Raw genomic sequence first — 18,096 nt, forward strand, 5'->3', positions numbered from 1 at the left:
CCTATGTAACACCACAGATAACACAGTGATATCTCGGAGTACAGATAATGTAGTAGTCACCTGCAGTCCTATGTAAAGGCACAGATAACACAGGGTGAAGCATGCTGGGATCTGTAGTCCTCCCACTCCCCCCTCCCCTCGGATTGCTGACAGATTGCGGTGACATTTAGTGCGCAGGTTTTTCTTGTTTTGGATGAGATCAGAACATAAAGATTCAGGAAATTTCCTTCAAGGGATTTTCCATAGCCGCTCCCCTCCCTCCCTCCAGGAGATGACAATGTGAGACTGTGCAGCCCTGCTCATCCTGAGCTCCCTGCTTCATGAGTGAGGACAGGGGGATGCTGGGTAGGGGTCCTGCATAAATGCACCCAGCTTTCCCAGACCCCTGACTGACACTGACCCCCCTCAGAGCCCTGATCTTGGCTGTCCCAGTGATCAGGATGATGGGAGTGATCCTTCTCTGGATAATCTGGATTAGACAGGTGCGTCCTGGGTGTTACCTGACACTACTAATCCTATTATATGATGCCAGCTGAGGTCACCGCTCCGGAGGGGGGGGGGGGTGCTCCTGTACCGACCTCTGACCCTGCAGGGCAGTCTGGATTCTTTAGTCCCTCTCCATATCCAGATGCAGGCTGTATTAACCCTTTCCTTTCTACAATTCCCACTTTGATCCCTGGCATTGAGCTGGCATCTCCAGTGGGCGTCCCGTGACCCCAGTGAAGGGATTCGGTGCCCAGTATGCCCCCATTGGCCGGTCAGGTGGTCACGGTGGTCCGGCCCGCTGCCCACTCAGCTGACCAAGCACCAGTCACATAACCACTGGGTCTATACAATGTGGATCCTTTGCCTATTTGGTCATCAGACATTGGATCCGCTGGATTCACTGGCTGCCATATGGATTCTTACCTGTTTAGGTGTTTGATATAGGAGATCAGAAATGATGGGGGTTATCCTGGGCGCTGCCAGTGATGGCAGTGGGTGGGGTGGTCCGACCAGTCGCCCCACATACCATAGCGTAGCAGATAATCCCTGTATTACATCACTAATAGGACGTGATCCGCCGGGGCCTCCTCTCACTACTGACCTCCACACAGGGGGAATAAAGGTGTACTGTCCCTTTAAAGGGGTTATCCAGCGCTACAAAAACATGGCCACTTTCCCCCTACTGTTGTCTCCAGTTTGGGTGGGGTTTGGAAACTCAGTTCCATTGAAGTAAATGGAGCTTAATTGCAAACCACACCTGACCTGGAGACAACAGTAGGGGGAAAAGTGGCCATGTTTTTGTAGCGCTGGATAACCCCTTTAAATGTAGTGGGGTCCCTGCTGATGATGAAGGAGTTGTTGTCTCCCTGGATACAGACTACAACCCCCATGATGGCCTGGATAAAGGGGTATTCTCCCTCCATCTCAGTAATATTCGGACCCCCTAGAGAATGAATGGGGGGCGCAGGCTGTTTTATTATTAGCAGTCAGACCCCCACGGACCTATAGATAGGAAATAACCTGCTGGAGGGAGAGGACCCCCTTAAAGGGATAGTTTACAAAAAAAAAAAAATCATTCAAATCAACTGGCACCAGAAAGAGTCAGAGATTTATAATTTACTTCTATTAAAAAAAAAATCTCCAGTCTTCCAGTACTTAGCAGCTGCTGTAGGTCATGCAGGAAGTGGTGTGTTCTTCCCAGTCTGACACAGTGCTCTCTGCTGCCACCTCTGTCCATGTCAGGAACTGTCCAGAGTAGCAGCAAATCCCCATAGAAAACCTCTCCTGCTCTGGACAGTTTCTGTCATGGACCGAGGTGGCAGCAGAATGGAGAGAATACACCACTTCCTACAGGGCATACAGCAGCTGATAAGTACCGGAACACCAGAGATTTTTTTTTTTTTAGAAGTAAATTCTAAATCTCTGACACTTTCTGGCACCAGTTGATTTGAAAGAAATTTTTTTTGTTTGGTGAACAATCCCTTTAAGCTCTGCAGCCGGGTGACCAGGACATATAAGCCGTTCACTGACAGCAATAGAGACCTTGAATGGTAAATGGATGGTATAATAGCAGTTATTGTGCGGAGGGAGCGGATGAAGTGTCAGCTCTGCTGCCCAGTGCACAGTACAGTGAGCTGATGAGGAGAGGAGCCGGCAGTAGGACCCAGAGGCAGGCAGATGTGGCTGGGGGGTGTGTGCTGTGTGGGAGGGGGCACGCTGTGTGTACATAGGCATAGAGGCTGATATCCCTGTCTCCCAGGCTGCGCTGGATCTCTCAGCATCACCCGCCATCCTCCGGGGGACTGTGCCGAGCACCTGCCGGGCCCCGACCACCCCCCACCCTGCCGCCATATGGATGTGCAGCCTGAGCACAGCCCCAGACCTGTGAGTGCTCTGTGAGTGGTCCGCCAGCCGCCCGCTGCCCACCGCCTGCTGCCACCGACATGGCCAGGGACTGCGTCCAGATCCCAGATGACCGCGACTTCCAGAACTTCAGGACGGAGTGTCACTCCGAGGCCGGCTGGACTCTGACCTACAACAAGTCCGGGATCACCGTGTGGGTGCAGATCCTGGAGGAGGAGAGGGCTCTGCACAAGATCAAGGTGAGGAACCACCGCCATATACCGGGATACAGGGGATCACTATGATCAGGGACAGGGGATCACTGTGATCAGGGACAGGGGATCACCGTGTGGGTGCAGATCCTGGAGGAGGAGAGGGCGCTGCACAAGATCAAGGTGAGGAACCACCGCCATATACCGGGATACAGGGGATCACTATGATCAGGGACAGGGGATCACTGTGATCAGGGACAGGGGATCACTCTGATCGGGTACAGGGGATCACTCTGATCGTGTACAGGGGATCACTCTGATCGGTTACAGGGGATCACTCTGATCGGTTACAGGGGATCACTCTGATCGGGTACAGGGGATCACTCTGATCGGGTACAGGGTATCACTGACTGCTATATTACTGTATAGGTCACCTCCTGTAGATGCTGTGTATCGCTCTGATTGGATACAGTGTATCACTGACTCTTATATTACTGTATAGGTCAGGTCCTGTAGATTGTTCCATTGTTGCCGGTCCTCACTCTGTACAGGATTGTGTATATCAGCTGAGGTCACTATTACATTGTATAGTAATGAGGAGAGTCTGGGGTGGGGGATAGTCGCCCCTTGTTCCCACCATGGACTGTAGCAGCCGACCCCTGTTACCTCTCATATGGGGTTCGGTGTTACAGGGTGACAGTCGGGGGGAGGGGGAGGAGACAGGGCAGGAATGCTCCTCCATCCTCTATGTCACCCTGACAGGTGTGTATAGCTGATATATGACGTGTATGTATCAGTATGACGTATATGTATCAGTATGACGTATATGTATATGTATGACGTATATGTATATGTATGACGTGTATGTATCTGTGTGACGTGTATGTATCTGTGTGACGTGTATGTATATGTATGACGTGTATGTATATGTATGACGTGTATGTATATGTGTGACGTGTATGTATATGTGTGACGTGTATGTATCTGTGTGACGTGTATGTATATGTATGACGTGTATGTATATGTATGACGTGTATGTATATGTATGACGTGTATGTATATGTATGACGTGTATGTATATGTGTGACGTGTATGTATCTGTGTGACGTGTATGTATCTGTGTGACGTGTATGTATCTGTGTGACGTGTATGTATATGTGTGACGTGTATGTATATGTATGACGTGTATGTATATGTGTGACGTGTATGTATATGTGTGACGTGTATGTATATGTATGACGTGTATGTATATGTATGACGTGTATGTATATGTATGACGTGTATGTATATGTATGACGTGTATGTATATGTATGACGTATATGTGTGACGTGTATGTATATGTGTGACGTGTATGTATCTGTGTGACGTGTATGTATCTGTGTGACGTGTATGTATCTGTGTGACGTGTATGTATCTGTGTGACGTGTATGTATCTGTGTGACGTGTATGTATCTGTGTGACGTGTATGTATCTGTGTGACGTGTATGTATCTGTATGACTTATATGTATATGTATGATGTGTATGTATCTGTGTGACGTGTATGTATCTGTATGACGTGTATGTATGTATATGTATGACGTGTATGTATATGTATGACGTGTATGTATCTGTGTGACGTGTATGTATCTGTATGACGTGTATGTATCTGTATGACGTGTATGTATGTATATGTATGACGTGTATGTATCTGTGTGACGTGTATGTATCAGTATGACTTATATGTATCTGTGTGACGTGTATGTATCTGTGTGACGTGTATGTATCTGTGTGACGTGTATATATAAGTATGACGTGTATGTATCAGTATGATGTATGTTTATGTATCTGTATGACATGTATGTATCAGTGTGACGTGTATGTATCAGTATGATGTGTGTACCTGTGACGTGTAGTTCACTCATATGTGGGTGAGTGTATGTGGCAGAAAAATGGCACCAGCTGTGCCCATCACTATTATTATACCCTGTTGCTCATGACCTGGCAGTGGCTCTTGGCACATGTCCCGTAACTCGTGTGTGTGTGCTGTCTGTGTCATGCTGCATACACTACACCCCTGGAGGTGCAGTGACTACTCCCCCCATCATCCTCCTGCCATGCTGTCGTGTCTGCTCATCCTGTGTGAGATGACATCCATACTCCATGATGTGGAAGTGACGTACGATGACTGTCAGAATCCTCCAGCTCACCTCCCGCTGATCCTGCGGATGACAGACGCAGATCTCAGCCATGGAGCCCCCCCTCTCTGTGAGATGTCTATAGAGGGACAGCTTGGAGTGCACAGTGTCTGTAGGCGGCTGTAAAGCTGTATGATCGGCTCTCAGCTCCGGGTCACTGGGAGGTCTGGGGTGATTATACGTTCAGCTCTGCTGATTTCTCTATTATATAAAGCCATTACGTGTGCCGGCTGGATGCACTTAACTGTGAGAGGAATAAATGTGGCCATAAAGTGAGCGCTGCCACTCCGGACCACGTCTCATGGACCTAAAGTCACAAGGTGCTCTCAGCCAGCAGCACAATGTGACTGGTACAAGGTGGTGCCGGCAGGTGCACCTCCACAGCTTCACCTGTTCCTCTTTCTTTCCATGTGTGTTTCCAGTGACTCTGCTCTTAGTCACCGCTCGCCGTGTTTGGAGAGAGTGCGCTTCCTGTTTGCTTTGGCCAAGCCGGATAACAGTGAGACAAACCGGTTCTGTTACTTCTCAAGAAGGAAAGTTTCTGACTAGTGAAACTTCCAATAACCTATCCCCCACCCTGAGGCAGGTCTGGTGCACGGGTGTGGATGATGGCCTCTTAGGGCTGGACCCAAGGAGGAACCCCCAAGGCGAGACACATAGACCTTGGCCTAAAGACTAGTCTATGTATTAGTGGTGGAATCCTAGAGCTTGGCCTAAGTACTGGACCTTGTATAAGTGGTGGTATACTAAAGCTTGGCCTAAGTACTGGACCTTGTATAAGTGGTGGTATACTAAAGCTTGGCCTAAGTACTGGACCTTGTATAAGTGGTGGTTTACTAAAGCTTGGTCTAAGTACTGGACCTTGTATAAGTGGTGGTATACTAAAGTTTGGTCTAAGTAATGGACCTTGTATAAGTGGTAATATACTAAAGCTTGGCCTAAGTACTGGACCTGGTATAAGTGGTGGTATACTAAAGCTTGGCCTAAGTACTGGACCTTGTATAAGTGGTGGTATACTAGAGCTTGGCCTAATCACTGGACCTTGTATAATGGGGGTATAATAAAGCATGGCCTAAGTAATGAGCCTTGAATAAGTGCAGGTATACTAAAGTGTGGCCTAAGTACTGGAGCTGGTATAAGTGGTGGTATACTAAAGCTTGACTTAATTACTAATGGGGGTATGCTAAAACTTGGCCTAAGGGCTGGCTCATGTGTTTGATGATGAACACCTAGAGCTCGGTGTAACAACTGGACCATGTGTTGGCGTAGTCTGCTAGAGATTAGGCTAAGGACTGGTCTATGTATTAGTTCTGCTTTACTAGAGGTTGACCTAATGACTATTTCATGTATTGATGGTGAACCCCCTAGAGCTTGGCCTAAGGACTGGGGTGTGTATTGATAGTGGACTACTAGAGCTTGAACCAAGGATTCTTTTATGTATTGATTATGAACTTTTAGAGCTTGGCCTATGATTTGGACTATGTATTAATAGTGTTCTACTTGAGCTTGGCCTAAAATGGTCTGTGTATTGAAAGTGGACTACTGGAGGTTGGTCTAAGGACTGGTGCATATGTAAGTGGTGGTCCACTAGAGCTTGGCCCAATGACTGGTCCATATATAAGTGGTGGTCCACTAGAGCTTGGCCCAATGACTGGTCCATATATTGATGGTGGACTGCTACAGCTTTGTATAAAGACTGGTCTTAGGCCTCATCCACACTTTAGTTTTTCTTCTGGGACCTCATAAATCAGGATCTGTGATGTCTCCTCAGAAATCGCGATCAGGGATGTCACCTCAGAAATCGCAATCAGGGATGTCACCTTTATAAGGCTGGGTTCACACACAGTATATTTGAGGCTGTATTTGTGAGGCTGTATAGCAACCAAAACCAGGAGTGGATTGAAAACACAGAAAGGATCTGTTCACATAATGTTGTAATTGAGTGGATGGCCGTCATTTAATGGCAAATTTTTGCTGTTATTTTAAAACAACGGCTGTTATATTGAAATAATGGCAGTTATTTACCGTTATATGACGGCCATCCACTCAATTTCAACTTTGTGTGAACAGATCCTTTCTGTGTTTTCAATCCACTCCTGGTTTTGGTTGCTATGAGGACCTGACTTGAGGACCAAATACAGCCTGAAATATACGTAGTGTGAACCCAGCCTTAGGGTATAAACACACACACCGTATAAGCAGCGTATTTACTGCTGCGATACGCAGCAAATATGCAACAAATACGCAGCGGATTAGATCTAAATAACTGAACACAGCATCAAATCTGCACCATCAAATCTGCTGCAGATCTGCTGCGTATACGGTGTGTGTGTTTGTACCCTTAGAAATCAGGATGAGAAACCAGCAGTATTTAAAAAGGACACAATGGGGTACATTTATCAAGGGTTTTGCGCCTAATTTTTTTGGGTAAATAATTGCATTTTTTTACCCATTTTTGGTCTAATTTCTATTTATGAACCAGTATTCGACAGGTGAATATTTTTAGATGCGACTTTTTTTTTTAATCTGCCTGTTTTAAGTGTTCACCCAAAAGTTTGCATAATCCGGGATTAGCGCCTAATTCATCATTTGCGACTTTTCAAAAAGTTGTATAAACAGGCGCAGGTTTATGTCTGGTCAGAACCAGGTGAATAAAACTGCGGAATTTTTTTCATAGTTGTGCCTTTCATTTAGATGCATTTACTATGGCAATGCTACAGTTTAATGAATCAGTCACAAGATATAAGAGCAAAATACACACCAATCCCCATGAGAATAGTTGCACTTATTAGACTCCTTAGTAAATGTCCCCCATCGACTTCTACTGGAGCGTCCATTATGCCAAATGAACCGTATAGTTGCAGGTTCTATATTTTTTGAGGAATAAATTAATGGCCAAAAGCGGACGTGTGGACGGCCATATTGAAATGAATAGATCCTTTTCTGTCCCTAAATAAGGATCTCCAAAAAATTAGGACCTGCACCTATATAGTCAACTGAGGCTCCAATACAAGTCAATAGATGACATACTGATGGTTTCTCAAGGGCATCACTGATCCCGTTCTCTGAGGTGACATCACTGATCCCGTTCTCTGAGGTGACATCACTGATCCCGTTCTCTGAGGTGACATCACTGATCCCCCCCCCCCATCTCTGAGGTGACATCACTGATCCCGTTCTCTGAGGTGACATCACTGATCCCGTTCTCTGAGGTGACATCACTGATCCCATTCTCTGAGGTGACATCACTGATCCCCCCCATCTCTGAGGTGACATCACTGATCCCCCATCTGAGGTGACATCACTGATCCCCTGATCTCTAAAGGTGACATCACTGATCCCCCCCCCCCATCTCTGAGGTGAAATCACTGATTCCCCATCTCTGAGGTGACATCACTGATCCCGTTCTCTGAGGTGACATCACTGATCCCATTCTCTGAGGTGACATCACTGATCCCCCCCCATCTCTGAGGTGACATCACTGATCCCCCCCCATCTCTGAGGTGACATCACTGATCCCCTGATCTCTAAAGGTGACATCACTGATCCCCCCCCCCATCTCTGAGGTGAAATCACTGATTCCTCATCTCTGAGGTGAAATCACTGATTCCCCATCTCTGAGGTGACATCACTGATCCCCCATCTCTGAGGTGACATCACTGATCCTGATCTCTGAGGTGACATCGCTGATCCTGTTCTCTGAGGTGACATCACTGATCCCGTTCTCTGAGGTGACATCACTGATCCTGATCTCTGAGGTGACATCACTGATCCCCCCCCCATCTCTGAGGTGACATCACTGATCCCCCCCCCATCTCTGAGGTGACATCACTGATCCCCCCCCCATCTCTGAGGTGACATCACTAATCCCCCATCTCTGAGGTGACATCACTGATCCCCCCTCCCATCTCTGAGGTGACATCACTGATCCCCCATCTCTGAGGTGACATCACTGATCCCCCATCTCTGAGGTGACATCACTGATCCCCCATCTCTGAGGTGACATCACTGATCCCCCATCTCTGAGGTGACATCACTGATCCCCCATCTCTGAGGTGACATCACTGATCCTGATCTCTGAGGTGACATCACTGATCCTGATCTCTGAGGTGACATCACTGATCCTGATCTCTGAGATCCCAGAAGAGCTGGTGTGCGGTTAAGCTCTTACATGTGAGGGTGTAAATGTTTGATATCCTGCGGATCGTTCCCTCTGCCTCTGTTCACACACGTCCCGGAGGGAGCTGCTGTTTACTCATCTTACAGGCGATGGGAGTTCTCACAGCAGATGAAGCATGGAGGTTGTGTATACAGGGTAGGGTCCCCTTTAAGGCGTGTGCACCTGTAAGGGGGGGGGGTGCAGGGCGCTCTCCTGGCGGTTTCTATGGTTGCGCGGAGCCTCGTACCCGCCTCAGACCTGCAGCAGCTGCTCCGGGGATACGGTGGCAGCAGATTGCGGAGTATTTTTGGACCGGGAGACACCGGCGTGGGAGGATTTTCTTGAAATGTTTGGAAAATAATAATCTGTCCTCATAGAGAAGCCACGCGGAGAGCCGAGGGGGTACCACAGTGCCTGGGGGGGGACTGCAAGTAACAGCAAGCCCAGCAGCACTACTGCCCATCATAGACAGCTCCCCTGCATCATCACTGCTAAAGAGGTGGATACAGCAACTCTACGGGAGCTATCACACATGAGAGGATGAGATACAGCACCCAGCAGAGAGTATCACACATAATAGCCAATCTGTTGGCTTAGATACAGTGGTATTCCTCCCTGTTCTGGTAAATGACCTGTAGACCCCCCCAGCCCCCACCGCACCGCCCCGTCATAATTCCCTAGAAGGATTTCTATACATAGATCAGGAGATTATACTCCGGGGCCATCAGACTGGAACGACCGGTTCATTATAATGCGACGTGTCCCAGTGACCCCAGAGCCGCTCCCTATATACCTGAGGACACTCTGACTGCGCACATTCTACACCGCCACATGGATCACGAGTGTGACATGGCTGCCGCTGGGGCTTACTCATCCCCCCATAACACAGTGTCATCTACACATCCCCCCATAACAGTGTCATCTACACATCCCCCCATACACATCTACACATCCCCCCATAACACATCTACACATCCCCCCATAACAGTGTCATCTACACATCCCCCCATAACAGTGTCATCTACACATCCCCCCATAACACATCTACACATCCCCCCATAACAGTGTCATCTACACATCCCCCCATAACACATCTACTCATCCCCCCATAACAGTGTCATCTACACATCCCCCCCCATAACACATCTACACATCCCCCCCATAACACATCTACAGATCCCCCCATAACAGTGTCATCTACACATCCCCCCCATAACAGTGTCATCTACACATCCCCCCATAACACATCTACACATCCCCCCATAACAGTGTCATCTACACATCCCCCCATAACACATCTACACATCCCCCCATAACAGTGTCATCTACACATCCCCCCATAACAGTGTCATCTACACATCCCCCCCATAACAGTGTCATCTACACATCCCCCCATAACAGTGTCATCTACACATCCCCCCATAACACATCTACAGATCCCCCATAACAGTGTCATCTACACATCCCCCCATAACAGTGTCATCTACACATCCCCCCATAACACTGTCATCTACACATCCCCCCCATAACACATCTACACATCCCCCCATAACACATCTACACATCCCCCCATAACACAGTGTCATCTACACATCCCCCCATAACAGTGTCATCTACACATCCCCCCATAACAGTGTCATCTACACATCCCCCATAACACATCTACACATCCCCCCATAACACAGTGTCATCTACACATCCCCCCATAACAGTGTCATCTACACATCCCCCCATAACAGTGTCATCTACACATCCCCCATAACACATCTACACATCCCCCATAACACAGTGTCATCCACACATCCCCCATAACACAGTGTCATCTACACATCCCCCATAACACAGTGTCATCTACACATCCCCCATAACACAGTGTCATCTACACATCCCCCCATAACACATCTACACATCCCCCCATAACACAGTGTCATCTACACCCCCCATAACACAGTGTCATCCACACATCCCCCATAACAGTGTCATCTACACATCCCCCCATAACACATCTACACATCCCCCCATAACACAGTGTCATCTACACATCCCCCCATAACACATCTACACATCCCCCCATAACACAGTGTCATCTACGCATCCCCCCATAACACAGTGTCATCTACACATCCCCCCATAACAGTGTCATCTACACATCCCCCCATAACACAGTGTCATCTACACATCCCCCATAACACATCTACACATCCCCCATAACACAGTGTCATCTACACCCCCCCCATAACAGTGTCATCTACACCCCCCCCCCATAACACAGTGTCATCTACACATCCCCCATAACACAGTGTCATCTACACATCCCCCCATAACACATCTACACATCCCCCCATAACACATCTACACATCCCCCCATAACACAGTGTCATCTACACATCCCCCCATACCACAGTGTCATCTACACATCCCCCCATAACACATCTACACATCCCCCCATAACACAGTGTCATCTACACATCCCCCCATAACACAGTGTCATCTACACATCCCCCCATAACACATCTACACATCCCCCCATACCACAGTGTCATCTACACATCCCCCATAACACAGTGTCATCTACACATCCCCCCATACCACAGTGTCATCTACACATCCCCCATAACAGTATACAGTATAATCTCTGGTGGTGTATGATGCCATATTTTCTCTACCATCAGATGGGAGTAATGAATTATGCAGGACCCCCCCCCCCCCCCCCCCCCATCCTTTATAATGTGCTGCATGCATTATAGAGAGCGGACTAATCACTGCTCAGGGACGTGGATACCTTGAGCTGTTGAGCAGGGTGGTATGTGGGGTGTGCGGTATGCAGTGTAGGGTATTGGATATGCAGTATTGGGTGTGCAGTATGCAGTGTGGTAGTGCAGTATGCTGTGTGGGGTGTGTAGTATGTAGTGCAGTGTACAGTGTGGGGTGTACAGTGTGGGATGTGCAGTGTACAGTATGCAGTGTGGGGTGTGCGGTATGCAGTGTGGGGTGTGTGGTGTGAAGTGTACAGTGTGTGTGTGTGTGTGTATGGCAGTGTGGGGTGTACAGTATGCGGTGTGTAGTATGTAGTGTGGAGTGTACAGTGTGTGCATGGCAGTGTGGTGTGTGTAGTATGCAGTGTGGGGTGTGCGGTGTGTAGTATGTAGTGTGGAGTGTACAGTGTGTGTATGGCAGTGTGGGGTGTACAGTGTGCGGTATGCAGTGTGGGGTGTGCGGTGTGTAGTATGCAGTGTGGGGTGTGGAGTGTACAGTGTGTAGTATGCAGTGTGGGGTGTGTATGGCGGTGTGCGGTGTGTAGTATGCAGTGTGGGGTGTGCGGTGTGTAATATGTAGTGTGAAGTGTACAGTGTGTGTATGGCAGTGTGGGGTGTACAGAATGCGGTATGCGGTGTGGGTGGTGTGTATGGCAGCGTGGGGTGCACAGTGTGCGGTATGCAGTGTGGGGTGTGTAGTGTGGAGTGTACAGTGTGTAGTATGCAGTGTGGGGTGTGTAGTATGTAGTGTGGGGTGTGTATGGCAGTGTGGGGTGCACAGTGTGCGGTATGCAGTGTGGGGTGTGGAGTGTACAGTGTGTAGTATGCAGTGTGGGGTGTGTATGGCAGTGTGGGGTGTGCGGTGTGTAGTATGTAGTGTGGAGTGTACAGTGTGTGTATGGCAGTGTGGGGTGTACAGTGTGTGGTGTGTGGGGTGTGTGTATGGCAGTGTGGGGTGCACAGTGTGCGGTATGCAGTGTGGGGTGTGGAGTATGTAGTGTACAGTGTGCAGTATGCAGTGTAGGGTGTGCGGTATGCAGTGTATAGTGTGCAGGGACCAGGGTCTGCTTGCAGGGACAAGTAGGGACAGGGTAAAATCTCCATGCCTTGTCTGTTTGCCCAAGGTAGAAGGATGTGAGCAGGATGGTGAGCGGGCGCACATCATGGTGGTCATGTGACCTAATACCATCGATGTGTCCTCACCTATAAGACCTGGAGGAGGATGATGATGGATGAACATCATGGAGGTCATGTGACCTGATACCATCAATGTGTCCTCCCATCTAAGACCTAAAGGATGATTGATGTCCATCATGGCGGCCATGTGACCTGAAACCATCAATGTGTCCTCCCCTCTAAGACCTGAAAGATGATGACGATAAGCGCACGTCATGGCGGTCATTTGATGCCTTATTGACATCCAACATTCAATTCTGGATTGATTGTAAGGAAGTATAGAACTCCTGATACCATCAATGTGTTCTCCCGTAAAGGACCTGGAAGAAGAAGAGGACGATGATGATGATGGATGCCCATCATGGTAGTCATTTGACCTTATACCATACAGCATCTTCTATAAGACCTGGATGATGATGATGGATGTCTATCATTGCGGTCCTGTGACCTGATAACATTGATGTGTCCTCCCCTATAAGACCTGGAGCATGATGATGATGGACGTCCTTAATGGCGGTCATGTGACCTGATACCATCATGTGTCCTTCCCTATAAGACCTGGAGGATGATGATGATGGATGTCCGTCATGGTGGTCATGTGACCTGATACCATCAATGTGTCCTACTCTATAAGACCTGGAGGATGATTATGGATGAACATCATGGAGTTCATGTGACCTGATACCATCAATGTGTCCTCCCCTCTAAGACCTAAAGGATGATTGATGTCCATCATGGCGGCCATGTAACCTGAAACCATCAATGTGTCCTCCCCTCTAAGACCTGGAAGATGATGACGATAAGCGCACGTCATGGCGGTCATTTGACGCCTCATTGACATCCAACATTCAATTCTGGATTGATTGTAAGGAAGTATAGAACTCCTGATACCATCGATGTGTTCTTCCGTAAAGGACCTGGAAGAAGAAGAAGAGGATGATGATGGATGCCCATCATGGTGGTCATTTGACCTTATACCATCAGTGTGTCCTCCTCTATAAGACCTGGAGGATGATGATGGATGTCCATCATGGTGGTCATGTGACCTGATACCATCAATGTGTCCTCCTCTATAAGATGATGATGAGGATGATGATAAATGTCCATCATGGTGGTCCTGTGAGCTGGTATTACTGATGGATCTTCCCCTATTCTGGAGAGATTGTAGGAAAGTATAGCGCTCCTAATAGCATCAGTGTGTCCTCAAGTCAACTGATCTGTTCACTGTTACAGGTGGCTGCCACCATCCTGACTTCCCCTTTAAATCCTCAGCATTGAAGCTAGCGCCTCCCTGCTGCTCAGCCGTCCCAAATTGGTGTCCTAAATAGATAGTGCACAGCCCTGGGGGTCCATAGATGGTGCACAGCCCTGGGGGTCCATAATGAGACCCCCATAATAAGACCATTACATCCAGGGACGCCTAGCGCCTCCATCGCCACTTCTGCAGCACTCACAGGGTTAAGGGTCTCCATGTCCTCAGCATCGCTGTTGCCTAGCAACTAAGAGCATTTCTTTCCCTGCCCAGCAACATCCCATCCACAGGGACATGATGAGCATGACATGGCGTCTGCGTGCCGCAGCATCGGGGCCACCACTGTGCCGGTACCGCTTACAGGTGGGACCAACTCCTTAAAGGGGGAAATTTTGTATAATTTTTACTTGAGGGAGGGAAATCTGTACGACGTCTGGTGGGACGTGTATGCGCCAGGCCCATTAGTGTGGTCACTAGGGCCAATAGAGGGGCCCCGGGCAGCGCCAGCCCTCCCCTGCCTCATAACAAAGGGTCTGTCATGTATCATTTAAATAAAGCTTTGTTATTGTAAAGTTTTACACCTTCCTAATTGACTAACACTTCCTGTTGCCCATAGCAACCTATGACAGCACAGCTTTCACTTTCTGTTCCACTATAATAGCTGTGCTGTAATTGGTTGCTATGGGCAACAGATATGAAGGGAGTTAAGATGACTGTACTAAAAAATTTGGAGCTGTCCATTGCTGAACTGACAGGCGCTGCTGTCACTGTGTGCCCCAGGTTTACTGCCCCTGTCCTGAGCCCCGCTGTGATGGCCGGACCCAGAGCGAGCGTGACGCTGAGGGGGGCAGCGGGCTTCTCCAAGATAAGGGGCGCCCCACCAGCCGAATACATCGCTGGGACTAGGTGGATGCATGGACTGTATCAAACATGATAGGATTAGATACTCACCAAAGAGTATCACATGGCATAGGATTAGATACAGCAGCTCAGCAGATGGTATTGCATGGTATAGGATTAGATACTCGGCAAAGCGTATTAGATAGCATAGGATTAGATACAGGAGCTCAGCAGATGGTATCCCATGGTATTAGGATTAGATACAATAGCTCAGCAGATTCTATCATACATGACAGGATTAGATACAGCAGCTGAACAGACATTGTTATAAAATTATATACAGCTCGGCAGACAGTATCTCACATTATAGGATTAGATACAGCAGCTCAGTGTCACGGCCGCGGCGGCGTCCCATGCTCCGGGCCGCCGCCGCGACCTCCCCCCATCTCATGCAGCTGCCGGGGTCCCGGTGCAGGGACCCGGCGCTGCTACACGTTCGGCCCCGGGGGGCGCCTCACCTCTCCACGCTCCTGTCTCTCGCTGTGCCGGCCGGCGCGCGCGTCCCCGCCTCCTAGGGCGCGCGCGCGCCGGCTGTCTCAGATTTAAAGGGGCAGTGCGCTCCTAATTGGTAGTTGCACCAATCACTCCCCTATAAATCCCAGCATGCCCTGTCCCCTGTGTTGGAGCCTCTACATGCTTCCCATAGCGTTTGGCCCAGCTCCCTGTTGTTCCTGTGTCCTGTCCGTTACCTGGTCCCTAGTCCCTGTTCCTGAGTCCTGTCCGTTACCTGGTCCCTTGTCCCTGTTCCTGGTTCCTGTTCCCCTGTCACTCCACCTGTTCCTGTGTCCAGCCAGTCACGTGCTCTCTCATCTGCAGACTATTGCCTGTACCATCTCCTGCCACGCCTCGCCTGCCGACACCAGCAACCAAGCCAGGGGTAGCGACCTGGGGGTCGCCTGCCGCAGCAAGTCCATCCCGCCTTGCGGCGGGCTCTGGTGAAAACCAGCGGCCCCTTAGACTCCGCTCCCTGGTGAGGTTTGTGCCATCGCTGGTGCCGGCCCAGTGGATCCACTACTCCGGGCGTTACAGTAGGCTCCAACCATGGATCCCGGCGAGGTGCCTGATATCCGCGAGGTAGCCCGAGTGGTCGCCCTACAAGCTCAACAGATTCAGCAACAGTCACAGCTGATTCAACAACTGACTGCAGCCGTTCAACAGCATACCACAGCTCAGCAGTCATCACCTCCGGCAGCCTCTTCAAAACTACGACTGGCTCTCCCAAGTAAATATGGAGGTGACCCCAAGTTGTGCAGAGGGTTCCTGACCCAATGCACTATGTACATCGAACTTTTAAGCAGTCAGTTTGCCACCGAGCGCTCTAAAGTGGCTTTCATTATCAGCCTATTGGAGGGAAGAGCTCTGGCCTGGGCCACGCCACTATGGGACCGTAATGATCCGGTTGCTGCCAATTTTCGAATCTTCCTGGACGAGTTCCGCTCTGTCTTTGAGGAACCTGCCCGTGCATCTTCGGCTGAGACTGCTCTCCTCAATTTATCCCAAGGGACTTCCTCCGTTGGTGACTACGCCATCCAGTTCCGCACCCTGGCTGCGGAACTAGACTGGAATGAGGCCGCGCTGATTGCCACCTTTAAAAAGGGCCTGTCCAGCCAAGTGAAGGATGTGCTCGCTGCCCGGGATCTGCCTACCTCCTTGAACGATCTTATTCTACTGGCTACCAGAGTCTACACCAGGTTTTCCGAGAGAGAGGAGGAGGTCCGGCAAGGACGGCGTCTGAGTCTGCCCCGTCGCCATCCTCGGCTGGCACCGGTGTTCCAGAATCCTGTTGCTCCTATGTCCCAGTCGCTTCCAGAGGTTCCTATGCAGGTGGAACGTGTTCGCCTGACGACTGATGAGAGGAACCGTCGACTGGACCAGAATCTCTGCCTCTATTGCGGTGGCGCGGATCACTATCGGCAGAGATGTCCCCAACGCCCTCAGCGTCCGGGAAACGCCCGCACCTAGGTCCGGTGGGAGAGGCCTCCCTAGGTGTGAATGCCACCTCTCCAAGGTTGACTATGCCCGTCTCCATCCAGACACCCTCTGGGCAAGTTTTCCAGACTACTGCCCTCATCGACTCTGGCTCTGCTGGCAGTTTCATCTCTGCTTCGTTGGTCCAAAGATGGCGGCTACCCGTGATCCAGCTAGCCCAACCCCGGTCTATCTCTTCGGTTACGGGGGAGGTTCTTACCGAAGCGGTGTACAGCCAGACGGCACCCCTAGTCCTCCAGGTGGGAGCCTTACATCAGGAGAAGATCTCCTTCTATGTCTTGCGCCATTCCTCTTCCAACCTCCTGCTGGGGCTTCCTTGGCTGCAAATCCATACCCCTAAGCTGGACTGGAGAACTGGGGAGGTTCTCAGCTGGGGTCAGGACTGTCATAACCGGTGTCTGAGATCTCCTCAACCCAAGTGCTCTACAAGGTCACCTGCTTGTGTCAAGCCTCTATCCGGGCTACCGGAGGACTACCAAGACTTTGTCGATGTTTTCTCGGCCAAGGAGGCGGACTCACTACCACCTCATCGGGCCTATGATTGCCCTATAGACCTCCTTCCTGGGGCTTCTCCTCCACGTGGTCGAGTATACCCTCTCTCTGTGCCCGAGACTGAGGCCATGTCCTCCTACATCCAGGAGAACTTACAAAAGGGCTTCATCCGCAAATCCACGTCTCCAGCTGGCGCCGGATTTTTCTTTGTTCAGAAGAAGGACGGTTCCCTCCGCCCATGCATAGACTATCGGGGTTTAAATAAGGTGACCGTTAAAAACCGCTATCCTCTTCCGCTTATTCCGGAACTATTCGACCGTCTTCGTGGAGCAAAGATCTTCTCCAAGCTGGATCTCAGGGGAGCGTATAACTTGGTCCGAATTCGTAAGGGAGACGAATGGAAGACCGCTTTCAACACCAGGGATGGGCACTACGAATATCTGGTCATGCCATTCGGCCTATGCAATGCCCCAGCGGTCTTCCAGGAATTCGTGAACGATATCTTCCGAGACCTCCTCTATGTCTGCGTCATTGTTTATTTGGACGACATTTTGGTCTTCTCCCCGGACCAGCAGACTCATGTGGCACAAGTGCGTCAGGTTCTACGAAGACTACGGGCCAATCATCTATACGCCAAGCTTGAGAAGTGTGTTTTC

At 49.7% G+C, this 18,096-nt stretch overlaps 1 protein-coding gene across 2 annotated transcripts in view; it reads left to right on the forward strand.

The window, feature by feature from the left end:
• Positions 1 to 2,218: 2,218 nt before the first annotated feature.
• The window catches only part of STARD10 (StAR related lipid transfer domain containing 10), a 35,603-nt gene continuing 19,725 nt past the window's right edge, over positions 2,219 to 18,096 (forward strand). Inside the window, exon 1 of one of the 2 annotated variants that reach the window (XM_069969461.1) lies at positions 2,219 to 2,588. In XM_069969461.1, the coding sequence (XP_069825562.1) occupies positions 2,430 to 2,588 (159 nt within the window). In that variant the 5' untranslated portion in view covers positions 2,219 to 2,429. Of the gene's footprint in view, positions 2,589 to 14,326; positions 14,423 to 18,096 lie in introns of those variants that run through there. The other variant, XM_069969462.1, reaches the window with a different exon arrangement.

The sequence above is a fragment of the Dendropsophus ebraccatus genome, chromosome 5 (genome assembly GCF_027789765.1).
Source record: "Dendropsophus ebraccatus isolate aDenEbr1 chromosome 5, aDenEbr1.pat, whole genome shotgun sequence".
Lineage (NCBI taxonomy): Eukaryota > Metazoa > Chordata > Amphibia > Anura > Hylidae > Dendropsophus > Dendropsophus ebraccatus.